At 48.0% G+C, this 21,176-nt stretch overlaps 1 protein-coding gene across 4 annotated transcripts in view; it reads right to left on the bottom strand.

Annotated features, from left to right (window-relative positions):
* LOC144156262 (cyclin-dependent kinase 14-like) overlaps positions 1–21,176 on the bottom strand; it is a 172,319-nt gene that overhangs the window by 36,097 nt on the left and 115,046 nt on the right. For all 4 annotated transcript variants that reach the window (XR_013319731.1, XR_013319730.1, XM_077688189.1 and 1 more), the window contains one exon: positions 6,411–6,654. Coding sequence is in view for 2 of the 4 variants with exons in the window: in XM_077688188.1 (XP_077544314.1) it covers positions 6,411–6,654 (244 nt within the window). In the remaining 2 variants the exon portion in view is untranslated. The remainder of the gene's footprint in view (positions 1–6,410; positions 6,655–21,176) is intronic.

The following is a 21,176-nucleotide window of genomic DNA, read 5'->3' as shown; positions in this document are numbered from 1 at the left end:
GAGCAGCACGCTCCCTTGTGAGGTGCATATTGGGCACATGTGCTTTGGCACCTGGCTGAATTACCTTGTTCAATTGCACCAGGACTGGGAATTGAAAAATCCCAATAATTCGGCTCGACTGGTTGCTTCCAAATGAAATAAGAGCAATAGTGCACAGGCAACAGAAGATTCTTGCCTGCACACTCCCCTGTAAGTGCATGCAGTTGTTCTACAAAGTGTCAAGACACAACTTTGTAACAGGCAGCAAAGAGCTAAAAATGAACTATTTGTAATGCTACAGTACTTACTTGCACTTAGTGGGGCTTGTTTTCATATTTGATTATTTCATAAGTGTGTGAATAAAAATTGGGCACTATACGGAAAGTTATTAACAGACAGAGAGATGCACACAACACAAGCACTGTGCTTGCTGCAAGCATCTCTCTGTCCTTCGTGAAATATGTACGCTCTTCACAATTCTATAACTTGTCCCCAACAAGCCCAACACAGTGCCCTAGAGAAATAGTTTTTACAGCCATTTGAAAGAAAGTTTGGTTACACCTTCACGAATGAAATAATGAAAATTAGCACTAACACCTTTTCAGGTGTTTAAAACCAGCATATGTAGAGTTTCAACACATAACTGTTGGTCGCACCACAAGTTTTCAAACTCGCACCACTTTCGCAGGCATTTCATGCATGTTTATACCTTTGCAATGTTGGGATTAAGAGCTACTTGAATTTGTAGATAAGAATAGCATCAGTGGGCCATTTCATAAAGGCTTCTGTAAAGCTGCTCATGATGATGTTCCTAGCTCTGTACTTGTCTGAGAAATCCTCTTCAAGCATAAACAGACAGAACTGCCTCTTCATGCGAGTTCTTGCAGAATGTCACTGAAAAAAGTATCACGTCGACATATCTTATTCATATTCGGAAGTGCTTCCAGTCTCTGTCCATTCCTCTTTTTCCCCCTCCTTCCCTCCGTCTCATCTCCTTATCACAAGAACTGATGATGATGGTAAGTGTTTAATGGCGCAAGGCCAACGAGGGCAAAGAGCGCCAGAGACAAGGTTATTTAATGAAGTGAAGTGGTTAGCACAAAAAGGTAGGTTAAAAAAAAGCGTGTCAACCGAACATAGTAAAATCAATTAAAGATAATGGCGATGGCTGGTGTATAGGGCCAGTTTGATTATGTGTGATAGGAAATGAGGTTTAAAAACTTGACTTCTGACAAATACTCAGACACACGTTTCACGGAAACAATGGCATCGTCACCTAGAAAAAACGATGGATGTAGGGGAATATGTTGTCTGTAGAGTTCTCTGAAGTGTTTGTGTCGTGTTGTGTGAAGTGCCTTGCATGTTATTACTATGTGCACTACGGATAGGGCCTCTCCGCACCTGCTGCACTGGGGTCTAGGAGATCCCGTCAGTAGATACGAGTGAGTTGCATGCGTGTGCCCTATCCGTAGCCTACCCAAGGCGACTTCCGAGTGTCTGTTGTGCAAGTCAGATGTGTACCGTCCCAAGTGTGGCTTTATAACATGTAGTTTGTTGTCTGTCTGTTCGTCCCAGTGTGTTTGCCATGTTCTTCGCAGGTGTTGTCTTATGTGTGGCTTGAGGTCTGTGTAGGGTACCGTTGTAATGTCCACAGTGTTCCTGAGTGCAGCAGCACCGGCCCTCTCGTCTGCCAACTCATTCCCAGCGATCCCTGCGTGTCCTGGGACCCAGCAGAGGACCAGCTCGTGCTTTTGTGCATACACGGACATGATAGTGCTGAATACAAGATTAACTATGTGGTTTTTGGGGGGCTTGTGCGATGACAGTGCGCGAACAACACTCAAAGAATCTGTATAAATGATGGAATTGGGAATTTGATTTTCAAGAATGTGTCGTACAATCAGGAAAATTCCATACGCTTCTGCTGAAAAAATTGTTGTGTGCACGCTCATGGTTCTGGCTGCATTGAAATTAGGACCATGAGCAGCGCACGACACCATAGTGGAGGTTTAGAAGCGTCACTATAAAATTCTGCACATGTGTATTTAAACTGCAAAGACAGAAAGTGCTGCAGTATTGCAGCTCGTGGTACACGATTTTTGTCAAGTCTCATAAAAGAAAGGTCGCACGACACAGGGCGAACTTGCCAAGGCGGTAAACTGTTAGAAAAGGATGACCTGTACACATCTAACAACGAAGCACTGAGATCCGAGGCTCGCTCTCTCACTCTAAGTGAAAAGGGCAGAGGAACGGATGGGCGATTTACAAAAAGCAGTGATGTTGATGTGTCGATAAAGACAGGATAAAAAGGATGGTTATTCAGCGATGAAATTTTAAAAGCATAAAGTAAGTCCATGTATGTCCGTTGGTTCTCAAGGCTCCACTTATTACACTCGGCATACAGACTCTCGACAGGGCTAGTGCGAAAAGCACCCGACGCAAGCCGTAGCCCCAAGTGTAGCACTGGGTCAAGCATTCGCAACGCTGTTTTAGTCGCCGACCCATATACCACACTGCCATAGTCTAAACGAGACCCAACCAAAGCAGTATAGAGCCGTAGTAGGAGTTCTTTGTCGGAACCATACGATTGATGGGAGAGAACCTTAAGTATATTCATTGTTTTCAGACATTTATGTTCAGACATTTATCACAAGAACTGCATTTTATGCTAGAACCATTTGCTTGTAGCTGCATGTGGGCTTTTTCTTTCTTTTTGCAGGAAACTTGCTCCATCAGGTGGCTTTCCCTAAAAATATTCGACCACCAACTTTTCGGGCACACCTTTAGTATGACAAGCTCATGTCAAACAAATGAATCAGGAGATCTTTACTGCTTCTTAAAACTAAGGTCCCAAATTTTTGGTAAAAGAATGAAGAAAGGAAATAACATAAATGTAGAACAAATAAACTTTGCATTTTATGACTCAGTTGCTTGTACATAAGGTTTGAATTTTTGGCAACAAGAAAAAAAAATTACAATAAGACAACGGCACAACTGAATAATAAAAAGTTGCACCGTCAGAAAGGCCAGTGCAGGAGAGCACTGTAAAGTGTGAGAAATGAACTCATTTGGATTCAAACGCTGGAGTGCCACCACCTTATGCCCCTGAACAACTGCTCATTGCTGAGCTCGAGCATTGTACTCAAGTCGAGGTTGCGCAATCTGTGGCCACAGTTGCCTGCACCTCTTGCTCCACAGGAGCCACGCCCACTGTCCACCACATGTTGTGGGACTGTCCCGGCCTTCAAACGCTCCGTTTACAGTATCTTCCGCCCGGCGTCCAGCGGCTTGTGGAATGGACAACCCCGCTGCAACCCGCCACTGCAAGGCAGACGCTGCTTTCTCTGTGGGAGTTCGCGCGCTCTTCAGGCGTCGACCGCAGAATGTAACATTTAAACTCTCCCCCCCCCCCACCTTCCTTTCTTCCCCATGCTGACCGACGCGTCCACCTTCTGAAATAAAGTTTTGTTATGTTATGTACTCAAGTTTTGCCTAAGGGCCATATTCTGAGTCCCTCCTCCACTCCGTTTGCTCCCTCCACTCGGCTAAGGGGAGGATTCCACAACGATTATGCATGGGGAAATCGATTTCAAGGATCTCCTCGACCAGAGGCTGGAATAGAGGACGGACTCAGAATACCAGGGTAAGTTTCAGGTGGTTTGGATTTTTGTGTCAAAAAACGCTATCGTTCTTCAGCCGGTGCGTGTGGATTAAAATTTTAACGTCTACTCACAATATCTACTCACACATTAGTATCCACTCACATCATGCATGTGTATTAATTTTTTTTTTTACGTTTTATGAATGTTGCAACTGGCACTTTATTGCAGTCACCCAGTTGCTAATTTTCTGGTAGTGTTTTTTTTTCTTCTGGCTGCTGCAATTAGCCATCCGTACTCTTGAATTGGCTGCAACCGTAATCATTATTAAAAAAATAATAATAAAGCCACACTTTTTTATTATTGAGCTGAGCTGAAGTGGTTTCCCACTCAAGAGAAGGTGAGCTTCAATTAGAATAAACATTCAGTTCAAACAGAAAATGATGCTTCCACATAAGTACCAGAAGTGATAAGCAAGTCTTCTTCATGAGGAACTGGGTAGATCACAGAATGGCAATGTTGAGTACTTCCAAGCCGGAAGCATCGTGGCACTCGTGAAAGAATGTTGAGCATCTGCATGTGCAGCACTGCCTGTTGTGATGACCACTGGCTCATCTAGCTTTCACGCCAGTAAGGGGCGGAATGATGCTAACTACTTGTGTACGAGTAGAATGACAGGCACAACTGCACTTCCCTTGCCCCTAAACATGTTTGTGAGGACCGCTATCAACGCCTATCAGCGAGACCTTGGTCCCTTATCTTATAAAAACCTGCCTTCTTGGCAATGTGCACACACCAGCACAGCATTCCACAGCAGCCCTCAATGCTCTTTGACCCAAGTTGCCGTGTGTTTTCTAGAGGATGTATACGGCAGGATGGAATTGTGGAGGAGTAGCTCTGTGAGGCAAGCACGAGCGCATGTATGGGCAAACTTTCTGCCCGAGTCAAGCCCGCCTTGAAGGAGAGTGATAGAGATCTGTAAATTTAGCAGCTGTCCTCCCGACATGGGACTAACGTGGCAACTTGGGTGTGCTGGCACGTACCGTATTTACTCGACTGTAATGCAAAAGGGGGTGACTTTTCATGGCATCTAGAAAAAAAACATAAAACCGCAAAAGTAACGTGAGATGTAACATTTTGTCACGTCAAGGGAAAAAAAAAGAAAAAGAAGAAGAAGAAGAAAAAGAAGAATAGCCAAAGTACTCACGCAAGGCCAGTGGAAGTATGGTAAAACACATTTATTTTTCGAACACTGACTAGACGGCCACCTGTGAGGCTTTGAACTTGATTCGCAAGATGCTCATATAGCTTGTTTTGAGCTGTATCAGTACAACACTGACCGCCATTAGCTGGTTGCACTGTTACGTGACAAAATCAGCAACACGCTTCTCCAATTTGACGTGGCAGCTATGGCGAGGCCCACGGAAACCTTTTTGCCCTGATCGCACGTGAAAAAGCGCTCCCGCTGGTGCTTTCATCTGCAGATCGTAGATTCAGTAACGTGGAGTCTTTGGGCAGCTGCTGAATTACCAATTTCTGCAGCTATCAAAATAGGGCATCTCGTGATCTCATGAAACGGGCATCGTTCTAAACGCAACACGTTGCCATCGCAAGGGGAGCTGAAGAGGAGTCGAAACGAAAACCACTGAGGCTTTCATACAGTACGACGCAAGACAAAGGCAAAGCACTGCACACACCGTCAATGCCGCTGTTACTATACTCGGGGACAACTTTCTGTGGCAATGCAGTAAAGGCTACAAGCCGAATCACACCGTTTCGCTGCGCAACTGGAAGCAGTTCAACAAAAATAATTTGCTGGGTGTAACCTAATCAATTCAAAAATACAGAGTTCTTAGTTTTTAGCCTTGCATTGATAATGCCACTAAATTATTAGCCAGACTATGTGAAACAGATCGCCTTGTTTTTGAATTTTCGGGTGTTTTTGGTTCCGGTGTTTGCCACTGGCGTCGCATAGGTTCTCTTATTAAAAAAAAAAAAAAAACCATGGCATTGTTTACGGCAGCCATGCAGCTTACTTTTCCCTGGGAAGCTCGGCACTTAATTCGCCACATAAGATTTTTAAGAAGCTTGAGAACTAAAACCTGTCAGAACAAACAAAGTAAGGGGTCTGCAACATGTATGCCCAAGTGAGACTGACATAACTGGGACTCCGCCATTTCCGCATTTCATTCTACAGAGTTATGCATTTTACAGAATTCTACTTCATTCCGTTGGCTTGTGTTGAGAAGCAAATGAAGCGTAAGCAAGGAGACACCGATATGCCTGCATGCTGGGTGATCGTGGTTGAGCACATTCAACCTTGGAACTGATATGAAGAAATGAACTGTAGCAAATGCCTACCTGTCACGCTGAAACTGAAATTGAAACTAGTTTATCGGGAACTATTTTGGCGCAGTAGCACAAAGCAGTTAGCTCCATCCCCCCCTCCCCCCCTCCCCCCAGCTTTCTCTCCATTGCCACAGAAAGTTGTTTCGAAGTATAAACTGCCAGCAAAGGGGAGGGGGGGGGGGGTAAAAAAGAAAGCCAGTCTTGGCTGGTACTGGATCCAAATGGCTCTTGCACATGTTGCCAAAATAGGTCGCGAAATGGCCGAAATGGTAGCCGTCGATGAGAATAAGGTGCATCATCGCACTTTTTAGGTTTTCGGCATTTGATTGTATGATTGTAACGAGAGGGTCGACACTTCAGGTTGCAAAATTTAGAAGAAAAAAAAAATCGTGGTACAATCAAGTAAACACGGTAATTCAAAGAAAGGAGAGACAGGTCTTCGTCCCTCTATGGCACTTAGGCAAAAGGGGGCAGGACAGTCACCTTCAGTTCGAGAAGCCATCTTGCAGACCTTGTTGAGGTAGCTGTGTGACGAAGAGGTCCGAGGCGGCGGCAAGGGCGCGGGGGGCTCTGCCCGGAACTTGTCCTCACAGACAGGGTTGCCATTGGGCTCCCGGCTGGCCACGTTGCTGTTGGGTGTTGAGCCACGAACATTGTCCAGGGCCCCATCCTCCAGGCTCTCGCTCTTCTCAAAGCCATTCATTGTCACCCGCGTCACGGCCACATTCTGCAAGGGCCAGCAGTTTTAAAGAGACTGAAGTGAATTTGTCAAGCTCCTGTTTTTGCTTGCACTGCATAGACTGGCTAAATGACCACACTTATGATCGTTTATCTGGGCGATAAGGTATTTATTTTATAAAGCCTGAAAGAAGAAAAACTACCATGCGCGATTTGCGGCGGCCGCACCAACTAGCAGCAGTGACGTCAGTAACAGGTGCTACGTGTTTGGACGATGTCAAAGATTAGAATTCAAAAATTCAAACAAGTTGTGGTTTCAGTTCTGTGAAACAACATGCTTGGCATTCGACGTTATCGTTGGATGGGCATTCTCGATATCTTGGTAATCGGCATACAGCGCTTCTGCCATATCGGCTGCACAGCATATTGCATAACACATGCTGCATGGCTGCATGCCCAACAAACTGCACAACATAAACAAGGTAAATGGATTACGCTCTGAATCTTCAAAGCAACCCAATATTTTTAGGCTTATCTGCCTTAATGAGCAAAGCTTGTGCAACAAAATTACTCCCACCTCCCCTCGCGGGAACCCCTGTGTAGATGCGACACATAGGGGGTTCCGTTGTTATTTCCGTTAGGTTGATTCTCCCATCGCGTGAAACGTGCCGTGAACCCCCTGCCGCGACTATGACACAACGTGGCGCGGCTATGACGCAACACAATCCAACACAATCCACTTTAATCCAATCCAATCCCAATCCAAGCCAATCCAATGCCCCTCGCGAGAGAGTGTTCGCTATCGGAGAGGAGAGGGGGTGAGCGGCGGAGAGCGCAGCTCGCGCGGCGAGAATGGGGGAGGGGTGTGGACGGACAACGACAACGCCGTAGGGAGGGACAAGGCGAGTGAATGAGATGCCGTCGCATCTAAAAGAGGAACTGAAGCATTTCCACATGTCATCTCCGAAACTTGGCTTCGCCCAGATATGCCTGATAATTCGGTGATTCCGGCTTCATATTTACGCTATCACAAAGATGAACTTACACGAGGAGGTAGTGCGGCAGTCCTTGTAAAGGTGGGACTTTGTCTGTTTCACTGCCTGCTGCCAACCTTGACCACTAATGTGTTATTTGTAAAATCAACATTTCGGGAAACCATATTGTTATAGCGGCCACAAAGAGCTACCTGTGACTTCTTATTTGAATTGTATGATCATTTAGCCGTGTACAGAGATCAAAATATTATTGTTGCGGGTGTGGGGATCCGCTTGATCCCCTGTTCCTCTTCACGCGAGCGTGGCCTTCGAACGAGCGCGCTTTCCCGCGCACGTGACGTCACCCCGCGGGCCGACGGGCGCCAACCGCTCCGTTGCCGCTCCTCCTTGCCCAGCCTTCCGCCTCCTCTCCCCCGCGCTCAGCTCTCTCCGGGCTCTTGCTCCACGGATAGGGCAGACGGGCAGATGGGGTATGGGCAGTCAAGCTTGGACGTTCCCTGGTTCCCCTATAGGCGGCGTAAAAATCGACGCCCCACGTGACCAACCTTCAGCGCTGTTTTCGACCATCAAGTCCACCAGACGGCGCAACCGAAAGGTTACTTTTGGTAGAGAACACAAAACATTGAACCGTGACTCAGAGAGCCAACAAAGTTCGCTTACAATGTGTTGTTTAAAAATATTTTGAACAAGTTCCGCATCAAACATCCGTTGAGCAAAAATGTACGCAACTTTTTACGAACAGCCGACTGGTGCACCACCTCGCTTCTGAATTCGCAACCACAAAGCCGCCAATTCAAATGGAAACCGCTGCAACGGCCCCCCGTTTCTATGTGCGCGGAGCACTGGTTTCGTGACTGTTATTGCTGTTATGTGCTTTTGCGTCCATCAGTTGTTGAGAGGACTGGCAAAACACGGGAATTGAGTGCTTGTGGAGTGGTGGGAAATTCCGCATCGGAAGACAGCTGTCGAGGCCAGAATATTTGATTCTTCTAACAGAAGGTGAGTGTTATGCACTCCGCTAGAAAGACGGTGCAAATGAAACCGTTGTCGCCGCCAATACCTCATTTGTGCCCTTCGTTGGAAATCTTAGCGCAAGTGAACGGGTTGTTATGGCAAAAAAATGTTGTCACGAAAGCGACGTACAATTGCAGCGATCGAAATGAAATGATGTCCTGGCCTCTGTAAACTTGCGGATGTCAATAAACGATTTGTTCTCACTTGCTGCTCACTGTGGTCTGTGCCAGTCGAGGCCATCTGGTCACCTGGCGTAACATCACTTCACTAGCGCGGCGCAAGTAAACACGCGGCCAGCGTGCCAGCCAGGAACCAGCAGGAGCAGCCACGGCCGAACTCGACGCTCCTTTCGCGCGCGGGAGGAGACCGGCCGTGGAGCAGCGAGCCGGCGGCCGCCGTGCGAGGGCAGCCATGTTATTAAGGAGCTCAAGCGGCCTGTGCAAAAAGCATCCGCCATGTTTACAAAGCCGTGTTTACAGCGCCATCAAGCGGGCGTACTCGGTAGTTCACGACGCCGCCACTACGCTTTTTCTGGCACTACAGGCAAAGCTAGACCTTTGCTTCTCTAAAATCCTCCCTGTTCTGTGGTATGAAGGAGATCGGAGCCGGATAAGCGGGGCGCTGCTTGTCGCAAGGTTGGCTCGTCTCCAACCGCACACTCTCAGGCTCGAGATCTTACCCTCCGAGCTGGAGTCGCGCCCGACCCATCCCACGAGGCAAGGTCATCCAGAGACAGTCTCCTTAACTATACCGATATTACGGAACATTACCGCCTCTGCCGCCGAAAGCTAGCACCCCGCACCCGGGACTCACAACAGCCGAAGAGCAAGACTGGAGGCTCATACAAACAAACACACACCCACACCCACCAACCCGCCTGCACCTAATCCACCCAACACAAGTCCCATCCCCGAACTGCACCCTCTGCACAGCCCCAGCAACCCTACCCCACATTCTGTGGGCCTGCCCCCAAAATCCCTATCCCGGAATCACCACAGCTGAGCAGTGGAGGATGATGATGGTTGGATGTTTATGGCGCAAGGCCAACTGGGGCAAAGAGCGCCAAAACAATAGTCATATATGAGGGGTGAAACCTTAAACACTAAGTAAAGTCAGCAAAAACAAAAGTAAAATCACAAAACGAGAATAAGCATGGCTGGTGTATAGGAAGTGGAGGGAAGCACTGGCATCCCACGACAGGGAGGTACAGACCTCCCTGATCGCAAGGGCCGCCTCGGTCGTCGTTGGGCTGATAACAACGACCACCACCTTCTCACGCTAAAGACAAGCTCAGTTTAATAAAGTTTTGTCTCTCTCTCTCTCCCCGCCGCGCCGTTCGGCCGGGACCTGCTTTTGGCCCTGCTCGGACGTGCAGGGTAGGCCTACCCTTACCTCGCGAGCGGCCACGTGCAACCTCGGCCATGCCCGCCCGGTCCGGCGGGGCCTTAGTAGGACGCGCGTCGGTACAGTGTAGTTCTTAACCCTGTCTTGGAGTTCATTATGCGCTGTACTACTCGGCCAATAAACCCCCTGGTTCGTCCTGGCCCTTTGGAGCCTGTCGTCGCCTTTGTCGGTGAGTGGACGCCGCGAACCTCTAGGTCTCTGGGGCATTTTGGATGGGCCATTTCCTGGCGTGGGGAAGCACCCTGTGACCCACATAGGCCCGCCAGGGCCCATCGAGCCCACACGGGAGACTTCAATCTGCCCCACATTGACTGGTGCTTGATGTCATCAGGCGCCGCTGACATAAAGAACTCCGAAATCATATCCTAGACACGTTATTAGCTTATAAACTCACGCAGACTGTATTAGGTCCAACACTGCCTCCTCAATTCTAGCTTTAATCCTGTGTTCAGCCAGCTGAACCACCGAGATTTATGAAAGAATCTCTGACAAGTTCGTATATTTTTCCTGCAAGCTTCCAGACGGATTCAAGTTAAACAATGCTAAATTTGTAAAACTAAGACTACAACGCACTGGATAACCCAAACATTGTCCACTATTTTGAAGAGGCAATACTAACATTTAATGATGATGATGTTAATGTCCTGTGGGCAAAATTTAAGTCATGCTGCAATTATTGCATCCATAAGTTCATTCCAGACAAAATTAAAATAATCACCACAGCCGACCCTTGGGTAAGCAGAGAGATTACGTTTAAAAGGAAAACTCAAAAGGAAGAACAGGGACGCCGCCCTTCTCGAGATAGGCTCAACGTTGAAATCTAAACTACGAGAAGCTACGGGGCGCTTCTATGTGACCACCGTTGGGCACTTTGCTGCCGAAAACTCAAATTTCGGCAATGTATATCAAACAAGGACTCAAGAAGCATATATCAAATAGCTGTCGGTACTCACATAGTTACAGATAAAAAGAAAATTCCTGAAACATTTAATTGCTATTTTCAGAGCGTCTTCTCACAGCTACCCACGCCGGCCAATATGCATCACGCCAACAATAGCTACAGATATATCAATATTACGATTGAGGGTGTTACTGAGCTGCTCCTGTGATTAGTTCCTACAAATATACTCTAAACCTGATAACATTTTCACCGCATTTCTTAAAAGATACACAGAGTTGCTGGCTAGATTCCTGGTACAATTGTGCGCAAAGTCTCTTGAGTCTGCTTGTATACCACTCGAGTGGCTTGTTGCCCCAGTGAAACCAACCTTTGGAAAAGGCTGTCACCGATTATTGTAGTTAATGACCTATATCTCTTACTTGCTCAGTTTGTAAAGTTCTTGAACACTTAATTGCCAAACACCTAAATGGCTTTCCAGACAAAAATAACCTCCTTTGTAACGTACAGTATAGTTTTCAAAAAGGGTTTTCAACTACAAATCAATTAGCAGTTACCGTTTATGAGATGGCACTGGTGCTTGACAAGGGGGCACAGATTGAAGCAATACTAGTAGACCTGACAAGAGCGTTCAACAGAGTTCCGCATTCAAAACTAATAACCACAATGAAAAACTCAGGCATCCCATCCCAAATAGTAAACTGGTCATTTTCATATTTAACTAGCCGCAATATGTTGAAATTGACGATGCCTGCTCTCGTTTTTGAATGTTTTCTCGGGCACCCCGCAGGGTTCGGTGTTGGCACCGGTTATGTTTAATATCTATATTAAATGATATTGCTGAAGTTGTAAAGCCCCCTGTAAGACTTAGGCTGTTCGCAGACGATTGCTACCCCATAGTGTCTGTCGCCGACCAGCAAGTTTTTAACTATGCTTTGGATGCAATAACGGAATGGTGCGATAAGTGGAAGATTCTTATCAATTTCGACAAGACAGTACACAATCGCAAACAAAAAGAATAAATCTCATTTTACATATAGTATCGGCAGCTACAAGATAAACAAGTGGAGGAACATAACTACCTGGGATTAAAGGAGCCATGAAGAGAAAACAAAAGTTTGTTTTATTCGAAAGATTAGGTGTTTCATAGTACCCCAAGCACTTTCCCGGAAGCAAATGATGCTAAGAAATAAGGCAATTTAAGCCAAAATTTTAAATCTCCCGCTAAATTGCACATTTCGTGACGTGAACAATGGCGTCATACGAGCCGGTCCATGAAACAGATACTTAGTATGTCGACTCCATATAGCACCCACACGCGGGAATCAAACAGGAACCGGAACTCGTGCCGAAACGGAGACGGCGGCCATTTTAAAAATACTAGTAAAACCTAGTGCACCCGCAGCCCTAGTCATGGAATCGCCTCATCCGGAGAACAAAACTCTCGCCGAGAAGCTCGGGCTTGCATTTAACAACCTCATACCACTAGAACGCTCAATGCTTCTAAGTGCACGAGCGGCAGGAGTTGTGGGATACGCGGAGGGACCGGAAAGCGACCATTCCGCGATAGCCACAACAGACGAACGCCCAGCCGTCGGCACCGCTGCCTCGTCAGCCCCGTCGCGACGGACGAATACAGACTGGTACGTATGTGCCGTATTTTTATTACGGTTAATAATAGTTCAATTTCAGTAGCAGTATCGCTTATGCCAGTTGGCCGGTGTCGTGTATGGAAAGCCGTTCGCGCGAGCTCTCTGCTCCGACCAGAAAGATACGAGCGTCAATGCACGGTGTGTACGGCATTTTTTCCCCCAAGGTCAGAGCGCTTTCACGGTGATTGGACGAAGTCGGCGACGAGCGCCAGCATGTCCCAGGAGTGAGCTCACGTAAGGGTCCCTGCCGTAATCACTTCGTCGGAAATGAAGCGAGCACACTCGTACTTCCTTTAGCTCCCTTTCTCCTCCGTTTGCAAAGTTCACAAAACGTAGCCACTTGCTTCGCCGAGGTTCGTCGTTGGGCAGCACATGAAAGGAGATCTCTTCACCGGCGGGGATGTCGCACACCCTCGACGATTTGCCCGTACTACATGGGCATTTCAAAACGCAGCAACGAAATTTCATTGTAAAGTACTCGAACAAACTGAAGTTTTCAGTGGTTGTAAACTGGAAACGAGCTCGTAACGACAGCAGCAAGCCAACACCATTCGAAACTTCTGCGACGACTGGCACTATCTCGTCGCTTCTTGCTTTTCCTTACTCCCCTCGTTTCTATTTTTACCTTTGCTGGTTGGCGATATGACGGCCAACCTCCTGTCAAGGGATTAAGATACCAAGCAAGGTCGCGGCTGTACGTGCTGGAACGGTTCGTTGGACCGTAAGAGCCTCGAACCCGAAAATTCGTCTGCGCGACGGCGAGGTGTCGAGCTCGGCCGGCGGTAGTTTCGTACGCATTGGCGCACACGCTTGCGTGTTCGTTCAGAACTTCAACTGTTTACTCCACCGTTCTTTGTCATAAAAAGAATGTGCAGTATGTTTCACGGGCATATAGCTCACTATGCAAACTGTAAGCCCTGCCTAACATGCGTTTGCTTTTGCCGGCCTCTGCCAATCGCAGAGCATTCTCGAGTGACATCATAGGTTCTGTTGCGGAAAATGAGCTGGTGGGTCGTATGGTCATTTCCTTTTTTCCTAATTATGTAGCTTATTTGAGCGAAGTTTGCGTTATAAGTGGTGTCGTTATGGTTCTAACGAGGCAACCTTTCGAATGAACCAAACTTGTGTTTTCTCTTCATGGCTCCTTTAAAGGAGTACTGACATTACATTTCTCGCCTTCAGTTTTTATGCTGTAAAGAATACCTATTGGCCCAGTAATTACGAAAATTGAACTCAAAGCGGCCACCTGCCATCATAGAATCAATTATAACGCATTTATTCCAATCAGTTTCAAATTCGGTCGTCACGCGCCAAATGGGCGTTCAAACGCAGGCCGGACAGCGTTACGTTACGGTTTTGTTGCCGCAAAAACTGCTGGTGCTAATGTCAATCAAAAATTAAAGCCGTTCCACTCAATGTGAAATCTGTCGGAAGTGCAGAGCAGTGATTCGCCATAATGGGCTGCAGCACCGTTATCCACTCACTGCTGCATTTCAAATTTCCTGCCTTCGCAGTGCTCGCGCGCCCCCTGCCTGAAACTGCGCCAGTGGGAGTTCTGTTCTTTTTGTGCTTGCTTTAATTTCGTATGCTGGAGCTGTTCTGCATCATTTCAAATGCGTAATTTTTTCTTGCGCGGCTGGAGTCCTTGGAGTCCTTCTGAGTCATTTCGAACGCGCCATTCTTTTTTTCGCGCGGCTGGAGCCTTTCTGCGTCATTTCGGACGCGCCATTTCTTTCTTGCGCGGCCACTTTTTTTCGCTTACTATTGTAATGAACGACCCAACGAGTGTTCCTAACTAAAGGAACTCGGGGGCTGTCGGTTATACACACAGATTTTGCCTAAGTGTACCTGCAGTTTTCTTTGCGCTAAGTAACGGGGAGATGTATGGCAAGCGCCAGCGGTTCACGAGGTTTGAACGGTTATGACTATTTAAACCACGTGGTTTTTAAAGCCTCAGCGTGACTCCCTGACCCCGGTACGGAAGGCTCTACTTGGGTCCGCTATCTCTGCGCCGCCTTATTGCGGCAGTCGCATCGACCGTTGGCGAGCTAAGACGACAAGGCGAGCCCATAAAGTGCTCTGCACTTAAAACCCGTGACGTCAGGTATGTTTGCCGCATCGTCTGCTACGATTGCACATGGTCCGCACTCGCCCGCGCAGTCGACATGTCATCTGAATCGTAAGGCTCAAATGAGTCGCTGCCACCAGAGTTTTTTAATACTGCTGCAGCTCGAACCGGCGCAGACCACGGTAGCAACAGCTTGTCGCCACTCTTCCGAATCAATCTGGTCGCAACAAAGAAGTTCCACATGCGAGAAAGTAGATGTTAGTGCGGTGAAAAATTGTGCTAGGGGTTGTTACCAGCACTTATTTTAAAAGCTGCGATCAGATATCTGCCGCTATGCTAAGCATACGCTAACCGGCCTAAGGATGGTGCTGCTTGCACGGAAGAATAAAAAAAAAAAGGCCATGGCAGATGTCTTGGTCACCGATCGTTCAAATGGCAATTACCGCGAGAATAAAGTTCCAGATGATGATAGTGTGATGAAAAGTTGTGTTAGGGATTGTCATTAGCAGTGGCACAGATAGCGGCGATCAAATATCCGCCGCGATGCTAAGCCTAAAGTTACCATAACCCGAGCCGACCCGAGCAACGCAAGCTGGTTGCGAGCTGTTGGGGCGCCCCTCTTCTAAAACTCGCCGCGCGCGAGCGCGCTGCGTTTGGGTTCCCCTATAACTTCTTGGGAGGCCCCCAACGCCGGGTTTCCCTATTCTAAAACTGCCTAATGGTTTACACTCCGCTCGCACGCAAAGTGCGCAAAGCTTTGCTCACAGGGGTATCACGGGTATCACATCCACGCCTCCTGCCGAAACGAGACCACCGACAACAGCGCAGGCTATCGTTTCCGGTTCCGAGAACGACTATATGACACCATCCTGCACCGGCCAGAAACGTCTTTCTATAGAGTTTCTTAGTAAGTATAGTTTCGCCAAGCCGATAGCGACTTCGCTAGTGCTGCCGATTAGTGGTAGCTCGCGGCCGGGACAATTAAAATCGCTCGATTTTCTATGTCGATGAAATTCCAGCCTCGGATCGCTGCAAAAATTTCCGTGAGGCATTTGTACAAACTACTGAAGCCAATAATATCGTTTTTAGGTCTTTAAATTCCTTTAACCGTGACGTTCCGACTTAACTGGTAAATGCATATAAATAACATATGTTCCTCTGCGAGAAAGAAGTTGGGGTTCTTGAAGCATAGATTAGGTATGCCCCCTTGTCGCTTAGACTTACTGCATATAAATCCATTGTAAGACACGTTCTGGAATATGGGTGCACTGTCTGGTACCCCTACACCATCACTGATCAAGAAAAACTTGAAAAAGAAATCGCAGATTGGCAGCTCGTTTGATCTATAAACGTTGTCGACGTCGCCACTCCCCTTCAGATATATGCTAGAGCTTGCACACCTTGAGCCACTGGCCAACCGATGTAAAACTGCGTGCCTAAGGTTTATACACCAGCTGTATTTTGAGAAATTGGGAATTCAGTAACGAGATTACGTAACTAAAAATCCTGATAGAGCGTCTTGTGACAAACATAGTCGAAGTAATAAAACGTTCTTCGCCCGTGTGGACCTATGCAGAAACTCGGTTTCCCCTGGAACGGTCTCTGATTGGAATGTTTTGCCGGAGTGTTCACTCTTGCTGTCACCCACTATTACGTGATGATCATGTATCGACGCATTTACGCTGATCTTGTAACAGTATGTCTCTTCATTGTGTACACCCCTCTCCGGCTTGTACCTGTCAAGGTTCGCAGCATTGTACAATTACAAATACACGTTGTACCACCTTCAACACAATTGGCATCAGTTACACTGTAGCTCTGCTAAGACCACTGCCCTGTCCCGAAACGGCGGCGAGCCCGAATAGCTGGCGCGTTCGCATGCGCAACGAGATTGTAAGCAAGGACGCCACACACCGGTGCAATGGTTCGGGCGGAGAGGGCTACGCTACTGGAAAAAGGTCGACTGACTACAACGCGTCGTCTGCTTGGCATCGCCACTCGGGCAGGCCGGATCCTCTGGGATCATCAAGTGCGTCCGTCCTCACAGCAGCGCGTCGCCAGCGCAGATCGATACAGAGCGCGCTGTGCGCACGCGGCCAAACAAGGGGAACACAGCGCGAGCCGCCTCCTGCCCGGCCGCACGACAGTCCACGCGCTGGGTCTTCTCTAGGTTGGCGCCGCACAAAGGAGCTGATTCCGCTCGAGAGACAGATGCACACAAATGAAAAAAAAAAAAAAGTGCGAAGTAGATGGCGTACACAGCCTATTGCGAGCGCGGTTATGGGTTTTCTTGTTGGACCGAATGTGAATGCCGGGCGTGAACGCTTCCAGGAGGCGGTTGCTGCAGACATTGTACTGTAAGGCCTCCGGATGTAGTTCACCACCTGACGCTTTTCGATTCAGTAAGGACGAACGAGAACCCATAAACTTGCGGGCAAGATGCCAGTGCAACTCGGCGCCTGCACCACAGGCCGCTTGTTGAGAAAGAAAATGGCGGAACCCACGTAAATCGAAGCAGTGGTGAGTGCGTCGAGAAATAAGAGACTCAACGAGAAACTACCACTCGATCCCCTTGGGGAACACACCGCCAGTTCCTGACGTGGGCAGGAAGGGTGCACAGTTAAGACGACGCACGCCGAAACATCTTCCATGACGGCCGGCTTTCAAAGGTCGACGTTGAGTCTGCGGTGAAAACCAACGGTATCGTATTGTCGTGGCTGTGGTCGTAACCAGGAATCCCAGCCACTGCGGCGCATTGAACGAAGCGCACAGCGAGGAGGTCTTCAATTTGCGATGTAAAGGGTGGCCAAAAATATGTCCACGTCCCCCACACTCAATTGACTCACGCAACGCACGCGTCGCCCACACCTTAAAGGGGCCATGCAGACAAAACCAAAGTTTGGTTCATCCGAAAGATTGCCTCGTTACAATCATACAGCACTTTTAACGCACACTTCGCTCAAATAAGATATATAATTAGGAAAAAAAAGAATGGCCATGCGATCCACAAGTTTCCCGCAACACAACTTATGATGGCATAATTCCTAGCTGTGCGATTGTCTAACTTGAACCATACCTGCCAGGTTCGCTGCGATGGCATTAGGGAGATCTGTCTAGAAAGGTGGGGGGGGGGGGATTAGAAGTAACACAAAGGAATATTTTACATGCATTTTTAACTTAGTTACAACAGAACAGGTACCGAAATGTGTCGTCCAAACTACTAACAACCTGCTACTACTAACCAGCCTATAGACTACTACTAACAACTGGTCACCTGCTAAATCTTCAACATGGCTGACGCCGTCCTTATCAGGAAGTCCTATGAATTGCTGTCGAGGCCACCAATGTTCACCTCTGCGACACTTCGACAAAAAAAAAAAAAAAAAAGTGGCCGGGGGTTATCAGATGTGGATGGTCGGAACAGGGTGCGATTTTTTACGCTCTGCTGAAATGCCTCTCGCATTCAGCGCTGCCGCGGTACTGACTAGCGTCACTAAATAAAGGCTTTTAGAGTATCGGCACTCTTTTCTCTCATTGTACTACTACTACTACTAAGTGGTTCGAGTGAAAAGGAAAGGAGATGCACTGGGGATATTATTGAGCCCAGCTGGGGGCTCACCTGCATACAACCCAGTGCGGGGGGGGGGGGGGAGGGGAGGGGGAGGAGGGGTATATAAAGATTAGAGAGGAGAAAGGGAGTGATAAAGGGATCCGCCGGGATTTCCATTGGTCGGTCGGCACCACGTGATGTTCGTTTACATATGGGCGCAACCATTTTGTTTTTGGGCGCCTCTCCTCTCTCTCTCGAGGCTGCGCGGGCGCTAGAGCGTCCGGTCGCACTCTGCCCGTCACAACCGGCGGCCGTTTCGTTCGAAGAGATGGCAACACTGCAAGCCAGAAACAAAATGGCCCCCAGACGCCTCCGGGTGCGCGAAGTGGCGGTACTCTTAAGCGTAGCTTATTTAGTGACGCTAGTACTGACCGGTTCAACTTTAGCGCACGGCCGACTACACTTTTTAAACTCTTCGCTGATAACGAGGATTGCACTGCATTGTCAGGCAGCTCCGGCGCAATGTGGCCACACTTGGAAAAAGATTTAGCAAAACACGAGTAGATTTTCGGAAGATTTTTGTATTGCTCGTACAATCGTACAAAACCATCAAAATTCGGGAGTCTCCCGGATAATTCGTGAAACCTGGCAGCTAAGTCTAATGCCGGCAAAAGCAAACGAAAATTAGGCAGGGCTGATTAGCGTGCCGAACGAGCTATTTTCGCTTAAATGTAATGCATATTCATTTTACAGCAGTAAGAATGGTGCGGTAAACAATGTAAGTTACGAAAATACACGCAGGCACAAAAGTACCGATGCGCACTGCTGTTGGTACTGGGTGCACTAAGCTTGTTTCAGCTGCTCAGCAGTCCACCACTTTGGAGTTGTCTTACACGACACTGGCCGATTGGCGTCAGCGACGTTGTCTTACGTGACCTTGTTTGTCAAGGATATCGTATGTTTCACGAAACGATTACTTTCTACAGTAACAAAAACAAACCAGGTGCATATACGGTCAAAAACAAAGCAACGGCAGACAACGGCCCATGATGATGATGATGATGATGATGATTGCTATTGGTCTCCCCTTTATAACGGGGTGATGACATGTCATCTTACCAAAAAGGACTAATATAATCATGTTTTACACTCTTGGTTTAATACTAGCGCTGCTTAGGGCAGGCACTAAAGCTTATTAGGCCCGTAATACTTCTTTTTCCCTGTTACAGGTGGTAACTGTCCTAGGCAATATTCCCCTCTCTGCTTTTCGTCCACCAGCATTCTAATCTTCTTTTCGTCCCCTCGACCAACGCCGCCTGTATTAACATTGCCTGACGCGTCGCGCGCTTTTCAATGGGAAGGGTAGGGACGCTTAGTTCAGGCACTGATCCGTTATGTGGCGCGTGCCGGCGGACATCTTGCCTTACGTCACTGCTCGCGAGTCGCGAACGCTGCACCCACTTCAACGACGTGTGTCTGTCAGCTTGCCTGTTGGGCTTCAAGGGTCGTTTCACTTACATCTTAGCCGCGACGGGGCGCTAGTTCTGTGGCGCACTGGGGATCTCGTTCAACGTGTCGCTCGCTTCATACTTGCTGCATTTTTCCAAAGATAAAGACGGTTGATTGATTGATTGATTGTGGGGTTTAACGCGTCGACGCAACGCAGGCGATGAGGCGCGCCGTAGTGGAGGGCTCCGGATTAATTTTGACCACCTGGGGATCTTTATCGTGCGCCGAAATCTCGTACACACGGGCGTTTTTGCTTTTCGCCTCCATCAGAAAAGCGGCCGCCGCGGCCGGGAATCGAACCCGCGACCTCGTGCTCAGCAGCGCAACGCCTTAGCCAATGAGCCACCGCGGCGGGTCAAAGATAAAGACGGAGGCGGACTGAAATAGTGTAAGAACATACTGATTGTCGGGTAGACATATAGCTAACAGAAAAACGATATTTTCGGATGGGGCAGCCATTATTTTACTGATATTTTTCTTTCTGGAGTATGTAGAGAAGAAAAAATTGCGTGCACGTTTTTTGTTCAGGCGCTTACTTCTACGATTACTTTCCAATAATACCACGTGCTTGTAAACTTCAGAAAATGATAGGAAACAAAAGGATAAGCAGCTGGGATCCCGCCACGCTGTCCGGGCGCTTCTACAGTACAGTCCTCAATTTTAGAAGTGCGTACCGATGCGGAGAGCGAACAGCGGGCTCAAAACAATACCTAAATGCGGAGGGGATAGAGGTGGGATGTCCCACTCAGAAAATATCAAGGCCTGTGATCCGAGTAGATAAGAGCGCAAAGCCGGCATCAGCCTGCGGCAGCAGCGCAAGGGATTTTGCTTCGTGACAAAGGAAGTTTTATCAGTGACAGACCAAGACAGACAGGCATGGTGAAAAACAAGAAGGCGTACGAGCACCGCCTCGGGAACGCTAAACAAACTTTCCACTATTTTGCATAGTTTCCGAGAAGCGGCGCTGGCTGGCGGACACGAGTAAGGTCCCTAGACACGAGAGCACGCTGTAAGGGTATACTGAGCGGGGAAGGGTAGGAGAGAGCAACAGGAGAGTGGCTGTTTGGCCATTTTTCGCTCACGCGTTAGGCAATGTTTATACAGGCGGCGTTGCCTCGACAGCCTCGAAGTTAACTTCATCTGTGATACCCTTAAATCCTAGGGCTTCTGAAAGCCCAATATTCCCTTCATGTAGATTTGGATGGATACCCTCAAATTCTAACACTGAGTATGGTATGGTAGCGCCACTGAGTGTGGTAGCGCCATCTGGGAGGACTGACGGCAGGCAAGGCTGCACAGACCAATGACGCAGTGGAAGTTCATTCGAATACGCGCACTTATAACTTCACTGCAGACGTCACGAAAACACACGCTCTGGCGGGAGAATCAAAGTATTAACCTTAATTTATTAATTTCTCAGTAAGTACAGCATCATTTGCTGCCAGACAAGCGCTGGGGCACTATAAACACGAAATCTTTTG

Source organism: Haemaphysalis longicornis, unplaced genomic scaffold, assembly GCF_048455015.1.
Source record: "Haemaphysalis longicornis isolate Haplotype H1 unplaced genomic scaffold, Haemaphysalis longicornis Haplotype H1 scaffold_1, whole genome shotgun sequence".
Lineage (NCBI taxonomy): Eukaryota > Metazoa > Arthropoda > Arachnida > Ixodida > Ixodidae > Haemaphysalis > Haemaphysalis longicornis.
This window is presented reverse-complemented; position numbering and strand designations above follow the sequence as displayed.